Here is an 8,674-nt window from a genome sequence, read left to right as displayed (position 1 = left end):
TCTTTCTTTCTTTCTTTCTTTCTTTCTTTCTTTCTTTCTTTCTTTCTCTCTCTCTCTCTCTCTCTCTCTCTCTCTCTCTCTCTCTCTCTCGCGTGCCAGCCCGGGGTGGGGGGGAGAGGGAGTGAGTCTCAAGTAGGCTCCATGCTCAGTGTGCAGCCTGTTGTGGGGCTTGAACCCACAACCCTGGCATCATGATCTGAGCAAGAGTTGGACGCTCAACCAACTGGTGTCCCTGAAATGTTTTTCTAGTATTTATGATGAGTTTACTTTTTGAACTATTCCTCCTTATGACTAATGGAATGCATTTTGTGATTCATGGTAGGATTAGGTTTTTTGCCTATAAAATGTAACAAAATGATAACAAGTTCTGAAACAAATTATCTTCTATAGGATTTGCTCCTTGTTTCCTGCTGTCATTCCCCCCCCCCCCTTTTTTTAATGTTTATTTTTGAGAGAGAGAGAGCATGAGGAGGGAAGGGGCAGATAGCTGAAATCTGGTGCTTCACCAACTGAGCCACCCAGGCGCCCCTCATGCTACCATCCCTTTTTAAGCATCCATGTTTTTGCAGTGGCAGTGCCTATAATTTATTTTTCCTTAGTTTATCTCTCAAGTTTAGTTATCGTATCATTTCTTTTATTCCCATTTGCTTTACATTGATAGAAATTGATGTAATAGGTGATAAATGGAACTTTTTATACCTCAGAAGTATTTACTCATTTCTCATGGTTTTAAGTTTATTAGAAAAGCTCTGTGTGTCAGATTGAGATTTGTATTATCCTCTGGTTTAAAAAGCTATGCCTCTATGGGTGCTGAAGCGTCCAGCTTTGGCTCAGGTCATCATCTCACTGTTGGTGGGTTCAAGCCCCATTTCGGGCTCTGCACTGACAGTGCGGAGCCTGCTTGGGATTCTCTCTCCCTCTCTCTCTGACCCTCTCCCACTTGCAACCTTCTCTCTCTGTCAAAATAATTAAATAGGGTTGCCTGGGTGGCTTAGTTGGCTAAACGTCTGACTTCGGCTCAGGTCATGATCTCACAGTTTGTGAGTTTGAGCCCCACATTGGGCCCTATGCTGATAGCTCGGGGCCTGGAGCCTGCTTCGGATTCTGTGTCTCCCTGTCTTTTCCCCTCCCCCGCTTGTGCACACGCACGTGCGCGCGCTCTCTCTCAAAAATAAATATTAAAAAAATTTAAAACTAAATAAACTTAAAAAAAAAAAAAAAGCCATGCCTCTAGAGTGCCTGGGTGGTACTCTATCTCTCTCTTTCAAAAAAAGAAACAAAAATAAAAACAAACAAAAACACCATGCCTCTAATCTTGGGAGAAAATCTAATCAGAATTAAGGAAAGAGTGAGGTAGAGGTACTTACAGAAGAAATGTATTTTAATGCTTTTGAATTATTTATACCTTGTTCCTATTCTTAGTGCGAAAATTGATAAATTTATTATACAGTCAAAGATTTGAATTGTTCGCCAAAATTTTACAGGGTAGAATACACTGGGTGGAAAAACTCGAAACAAGAAATGTTTTACTAGAGTTAAAAATCTTAGCTGCTTAAATGTCATAATCAAATCTAACAGGCACATGTTATAATTGTTTTTTGAACTTCATTTCCAGATCATAGCAATGGATCATTTAACTTGAAAGCTCTGTCAGGAAGCTCTGGGTATAAGTTTGGCGTTCTTGCTAAGATTGTGAATTACATGAAGGTAAGTACTTTTCTCAAATGACACAAATCCTATTTAACTTTTTGGCAGGGGAAGAGGATTGGGATTTTCAGAAGTAAATTTGTATATACATGTCAAAATTTATCAAATTGCATGTTTCAATATGTGCAGTCTTTTGTATCCCTACTGCAACTCAGTAAAACTAAAAAATATTTAATATTTTAAGCCTTTTCAATCAAAAAGAATGAAATCTTGCCATTTGCAACTACGTGGATGGAACTGGAGGGTATTATGCTAAGTGAAATTAGAGAAAGACAGAAATCATGACTTCACTCATATGAGGACTTTAAGAGACAAAACATGAACAGAAGGGAAGGGAAACAAAAATAATATAAAAACAGGGAGGGGGACAAAACGTAAGAGACTCATAAACATGGAGAACAAATGGAGGGTTACTGGAGGGGTTGTGGGAGGGGGGATGGGCTAAATGGGTAATAGACACTAAGGAATCTACTCCTGAAATCTTGTTGCACTCTATGATGACTAATTTGGATGTAAATTAAAAATAAAATAAAATAAAAAAATAAAATAAAATCCAATTAAAAAATATTTTAAGCTTTTTACATTATATCAGATTAGTACTGCTACAAGTTACTTAAGTATATTTAAAAAAATTTTTTTAAACGTTTATTTTTGAGAGACAGCATGAGCAGGGGAGGGGCAGAGAGAGAGGGAGACACAGAGTCAGAAGCAGGCTCCAGGCTCTGAGCTGTCAACACAGAGCCTGACGCTGGGCTACAACTCATGAAACTATGAGGTCATGACCTGAGCTGAAGTCGGATTCTTAACCAACTGGGCCACCCAGGCACCCCATATTTAATTTACGTTAATTCAACTATACAATTTAAGCCCACCATTTCACTTATAAATTAGCTCAGGCAGTAGATACAGTCACCTTCCAATTACTCAATACTTGCTGGCAAAACCAGTGGAAAGATGTGAATGATTTGCATACTCTTATTTCCACCGATGTGAAAAGTAAAAACTACGTAGTTCAGGCATATGGTGATGATGGCATTTCTGCAATCTTTGGAGGAGGAAACTAGAAAATTACTGAAGGTCTTAGAAAAACATTGTCTCACAAAAGACTTAGAATTTAAGATTTGATGGAGGATATACTGTTTGTTTTTTTTTTTTTTGAGGTAAGTTTTGAACTTCTGATGATATAACATTTTGGCTTTACCAAAGACTTTGAGTCCTAACTTCACTTATTAAAATGAAATTTCATTTATGGCTAAATGATTTCAAATTTTCCCCCTTCTGCCAAACTCATTCCTTTTTAGTTACTATTTGTATCTCTTCAAAAAAGTCAAAATGCTGTTTTGTTATTTCAAATTTCAGCTATGTATTGCTTAAAATAGAAATCAAAATTTTGTTTTGTTCGGCCTTTTCTTGTGTAATTTAAGAGACTTAATGTCAATGTCTGACTCTGACTGAAATTTGTAGTTTATATTTGACTTGTAGTAGAAATCAGTTAGTTTGTAATTTCCCATTATCAAATAATACACTTTGATACATATTCACTATTCATTCATTCCATCCACTTATTCCCCTATGTGGTAAACAAGTTATTAAAACCTGTATGCTATTTATAGCATTAATGGTGGGACTACCTAGAAAAATATGCCCTCATGGCCGTTAGTTTATTGAGGGAGATTGACATTCAAATGTCATATTTTTGTTACTCTGTTGATAACAGTCTTCACTTAATCTGTATGACCCTTACTTCTCACTTTCTTTAGGACTGTTGTCTTCAAATTTGTGCTCAATTATTTCCTGAAACAGTTTCCAGAGATTGTGTGTCCCTTTGCACATATTGAAATTGACAATAACAGTTTTTCAGCAAAAGGATGGAATTTCTGACATATTGTCACATTTCAACAAAATACCTCTAAGGGGTTCTAAGTCCCATTATTTATTAAAAATGTAAACACAAACATATGTTTGGAAATTTTAATCATTTTCCTTTTGAACTTGTATGTCTGTTCTGTTACTTCCAGTGCATTTTATCCTAATGTTCTCTATTTTTATTCTTGAAAATATTTTAATCATCATCTGTCAAACTTATTTGCTACAATACTATATATAAATTGGAATTGGAAATGTTTTTCTTGAGGTGCCTGGGTGGCTCGGTCAGTTAAGCATCCAACTTCAGCTCAGGTCATGATCTCATGGTTCATGAGCTTGGGCCCCACATCAGGCTCTCTGCTGTCAGCACAGAGCCCACTCCGGACCCTCTGTCTCCTTCTTTCTTTGCCCCTTCCCGGCTTGTGCGCACACTCTCTCTCTCAAAAATAAACATTAAAAAAACAAAACAAAACAACAACAACAAAAAACTTGTGACAATGAGGTTCTAACTACTGTCAAAATTATTAGCACACGGTTGATTAGAATAACTTACATATATTAAAATTTTGATAAAATTTGCTTTGTGTGTAATAGTTATTCAGCAGGGGTTCATTTTCTCAAAAAAATTTTCTTAATGTTCATTTACTTTCGAGAGAGAGAGAGAGAGAGGCATGAGTAGGGTAGGGGTAGAGAGAGAGAGAGACACACACACACAGAATCTGAAGCAGGCTCCAGGCTCTGAGCTGTCAGCCCAGAGCCTGACATGGGGCTCGAACTCATGACTTGAGCTGAAGTTGAACGCTTAACCAGCTGAGTCACCCAGGCGCACTTGGCATTATTTATTTATTTTTAACGTTTTTATTTATTTTTGAGAGAGACATCAACTGTGAGATCATTGACTTGAGCCAAAGTCGGACACCCAACTGACTGAGCCACCCAGGCAGCCCTCGGGGTTCATTTTTTAATGAAGTGAATGGAATCGTCTCCTCTCTTCTTCCAGAAGTTTTTGTATCTGGCGATATGTAATATGTATTGATAGAATGAAATCAGATTTGGCACCAATTTCTGTTCTTTTTAGATTTTGTAGGTTGTTTATTTATTAAAAAATAAGTGTTCATTTAAATAAGCTCATTCTGCTGGAAGTTTTGTGATAGTAAAACCTTCCAAGTTATATCAGAAATTACTTAAAGATTTATCATCAAGCATCCATTAGTTTAATGTTTTATTAGGTTCTACTCCTTCAGTTTTGTTGAAAGCAAAAGAATGAGAATCACCTAATTTGTCAAAGGATTTATTACCTGGTCCTAATTTTTTATGAAGTATATCATAAAGACTACCAAGACTTAGCAAATGTCTAATTATATCAGTTCCTCCTTCTTCCCCTTATAGGCATTTTCTTTAATCTGATAAAATCATAAGTCATTGAGAAAATAAAAATATTATTTTTTTAAGTTTATTTATTTATTTTGAGAGCTGGAGAGACAGCATAAGTTGAGAAGGGGTGGAGAGGGAGACACAGAATCACAAGCAGGCTCCGCACCATAAGTATGGAGCCCAATGCAGGGCTTGAACTCCCGAAACCACAAGATCATGACCCAAGCTGAAACCGAGAGTTGGACCTTCAATTGACTGAGCCACCCAGACACCCCTCCCAAAAACATTATTAATTTCAGTGCATGTTTGCCAATGGAGTTTTTTCATAAGATGCTTTTATCTTATTATGTATATAAATATATTTTAGTCAAAACCTGTAGGTTGAAAGTTTAGCTTGTTATATTTATAGAAAGTATCTTCCAGTTAACAAAGCTCGTCTCCATTGTCAGACCAACCAGCTATATCAAACTTGTTTTTAATCATAAAATATCTTTTCCTTTTAAGTTAAAATAAATAGGTTAAGCATATTTTAAGTAATATAAAAACCACTGAGAAGTTATAGAATTGCATACTGAAAGATACTATTAAGGTAGTTGAGGTTAAAATTATATGATGAGTCCAATAGAATTAATTTATCCTTTTTATAATTTTAAAAACAAATAGGCTGTTTACCTATTTGTATCATTATAAATTAATATGAAGGGATATGAAAAGTGTGTTACTGCTTTTCTAAATGTGTGGACTTACATCTTCTGATCTCTGGCATTCAGCTTTTAGATAGAAATAAAAGGGAATGATTCAGAAATAATGCCATAAATTTTATTTTGGGGTAATTAGTGATAAAGTAGAAGAATACCTATTGCTAAAAATGATTCATTCTTACAGTGAGCTATGACTGATTTTTTTTTTTTTTACTAGAGGTAGAATATTAAAGTGTTCAAAAGATAGGAGAATTTACTTAGAATAAAAGTTTCATGATATGATTTACAAAATAGGTTTTAACTATGTCGAATAATGCACACTTAATCTAAAATAGTTTGTATATAGTTTTTGTGGGTTTTATGGAGCATAATTTGAATAATTTGGTGTTCCTGGAAAGTACTTGTTATAAAGTCAGCCTCTTAATTGATATTGCTTAATTGATATTTAAAGCTTGTTAAATGTGCTTTTTCTTTAAGCTAATAGATATTCATGGAATGAGGTTTGAGAATTGCTGAAGAGAATTACTTATATTTAAGTACTCAAAAAATTTAGTTTTCTTGTTAGATATTTCTTACCAATATTCCCTTTATTTACTTTGCTGTTATTAGCCTCTCCCAAAAGAACAGTGCATTTTTGGACAGTGCAGCATGGAAGTGTGGGGTATGTGGGGTTGGAAGAGATAAAGTTGTTTAAAGGAAATTGCTCTGAATTGCTCACAGACAATATCACATCAGAATATCCTAGCAGGAGCTAAAATATCCTATTTTTAACTCTTAGAAAAATATATAAGACTAGAAAAGATAAGAAGCCCTATAGTGGATAGTTTATGACACTTCATTGTTTATAAGTTGTTCTTCCAAACAATATTTTTTGACTTGTCCTTTTTTGGGGGTCCCCAGAGTTTATTACATCTCCAGGCAATGTATCATAAATTCTAGGTGGAAGTGAGAGTGTTACCTTTTTTTGTTGCTGTAAACAGGAGAGGGCCTATTTATGAAAAGGGAAAAGAATACATATGGGAGGTGATCTGTAGATTGATTCTTGGAAGGTTTTCAGCTGTCCCATTTTTGAAGATCTGATAAAACCAAGAGCTTAGGAAGCAAAAAAGTTAATAACAGAAAACTCCTTACAACTTATTCATTTATTTAAAGAGGAACTTTTTAATTGCTTAGTGAAAATTACATAGAAATTATATGGAGAAAGTTCAAGGGGCACCGTAGGAGAACTGTTTAAGATAGGCACAGTGGGATTTGCTAATTGGGTTTAGGGGTACTAAACAGGAAAAAAAATTGAAGGCAGATTCAAGAACTTCAAAATCATAATACTGAGAACATTTGGCACACGGACAAACTGCCCAACACATCTCACTAGCTCCTGAGATGTCTAAATGTTTAGTGGACTTGTTTGAAAAGATAGAAGAATTTCATGGTCCATTTTAGAAGGATTTAATTAATTAATTGCTTTAGAGAGATTGAGCCAGGGTTGGGGGGGGGGGCAGGGGAGAGAGAGAAAGAGAAAGAAAGAGAAAGGAAGAATCTCAATAGGGCTCCATGCTCAGTGCAGAGCTCAACACGGCTTGATCCCACGACGCTGGGATCATGACCTGAGCTGAAATGAAGAGTTAGATGCCCAACTGAGTCACCCTGGCGCCCCAGAAGGGTTTTAATAGAAAAAGTTAATGTAAAACAAATATCATTGCTTAAAAGTGTTGTCTAAAAAAAGCAAATTATTTTGAAAATTCCCTTATGAAGGATGCCACTTTCTCCTAATGTGACACTAGTCCTGAGACAACATATCCCTGTAGTGCACTTTGTTTTTATTAGAATGATTTTCTCTCAGTTCTCACAGTTCTCACCATTACCCTTTATTGTGGTTTTATGTGGATATATCTTGGTTATTTAAAACATCATGTTGAGGGGTGCCTGAGTGGCTCATTCGGTTAAGTGTTTGACTCTTGGTTTTGGCTCAGGTCTTGGCTCAGGTCATGATCTCATGGTTCTGTGAGATCGAGCTCCGTGTTGGGCTCTGTGCTGGCAGTGTGGAGCCTCCTTGGGATTCTTTCTCCCTGTCTCTTTGCCCCTTCCCAGCTCTTGCTCTCTCTCTTTCAAAGTAAATAAACATGAAAAGAAACCCATCATGTTGAAAAATTTGATTATTTTGGTTTACTAGCCCAGTGGTTCTCAAAGTGTCATTCTCCAAACAATGGCATCATCATCATCACCTAGGTAGTTTTTTGTTTGTTTGTTTGTTTTTTTTTTTAAACTTGGGAATTTACCAGGAGTGAAAATTTGGGGGCCACTTCCTAAATCTGTTTAGTCTGAAACTCTGGGAAAGCAGTTCAACAGTCTGTGGTTTAATAAGCCTTTCAGGTGATTGATACAGGCTGAAGTTTGAGAAACACTGGCTCAGCTCCTGTCTGAATTAATTCTAACAATTATATTTGAATTTAGAAACTCTGAAGTCCAGGGAAATTAAATGGCTAGCTTATTATAGGGACAGTTCTTCTGGTTGATAGCAGGGTTGGGTCCAGAACGCAAATTTATTTACAGTTTTAAATAAAATATTTATACACCATTATCTCATAAATACAGATGTAAAAATCCTTAAAAAGATACAAATGGAATCTACTCATATATATAAGAAGGATAATATGTTATGATGAAGTTTATTTTAGGAATATGGTAGTTAATATTTAAAAAACAGTTGAAGTCATATTAAGAGGTCATGTCAGGGGCGCCTGGGTGGCGCAGTCGGTTAAGTGTCCGACTTCAGCCAGGTCATGATCTCGCGGTCCGTGAGTTCGAGCCCCGCGTCAGGCTCTGGGCTGATGGCTCGGAGCCTGGAGCCTGTTTCCGATTCTGTGTCTCCCTCTCTCTCTGTCCCTCCCCTGTTCACGCTCTGTCTCTCTCTGTCCCAAAAATAAATAAAAAACGTTGAAAAAAAATTTTTATAAAAAAAAAAAGAGGTCATGTCATACTTCTTACAAAGCCTCTGACAAAATTTAACACTGATTCATGATGAAAAC

The 8,674-nt window shown here is 36.1% G+C and overlaps 2 protein-coding genes across 6 annotated transcripts in view; one reads left to right on the top strand and one right to left on the bottom strand.

Annotated features, from left to right (window-relative positions):
* The window catches only part of GTF2E2 (general transcription factor IIE subunit 2), an 80,469-nt gene that overhangs the window by 30,355 nt on the left and 41,440 nt on the right, over positions 1 to 8,674 (top strand). For all 4 annotated transcript variants that reach the window (XM_040490169.1, XM_040490167.1, XM_040490171.1 and 1 more), the window contains exon 3: positions 1,616 to 1,707. In XM_040490169.1, the coding sequence (XP_040346103.1) occupies positions 1,616 to 1,707 (92 nt within the window). The remainder of the gene's footprint in view (positions 1 to 1,615; positions 1,708 to 8,674) is intronic.
* Positions 1 to 8,674, bottom strand: part of SMIM18 (small integral membrane protein 18) — a 20,913-nt gene that overhangs the window by 11,400 nt on the left and 839 nt on the right. The gene's annotated exons all lie outside the window — the stretch shown is intronic.

Source organism: Herpailurus yagouaroundi, unplaced genomic scaffold (assembly GCF_014898765.1).
Source record: "Herpailurus yagouaroundi ecotype Mexico unplaced genomic scaffold, PumYag 181, whole genome shotgun sequence".
In the NCBI taxonomy this organism is placed as follows: Eukaryota; Metazoa; Chordata; class Mammalia; order Carnivora; family Felidae; genus Herpailurus; species Herpailurus yagouaroundi.
The sequence above is the reverse complement of the archived record's forward strand: the minus strand, read 5'-3'. Positions and strand labels throughout refer to the sequence as shown.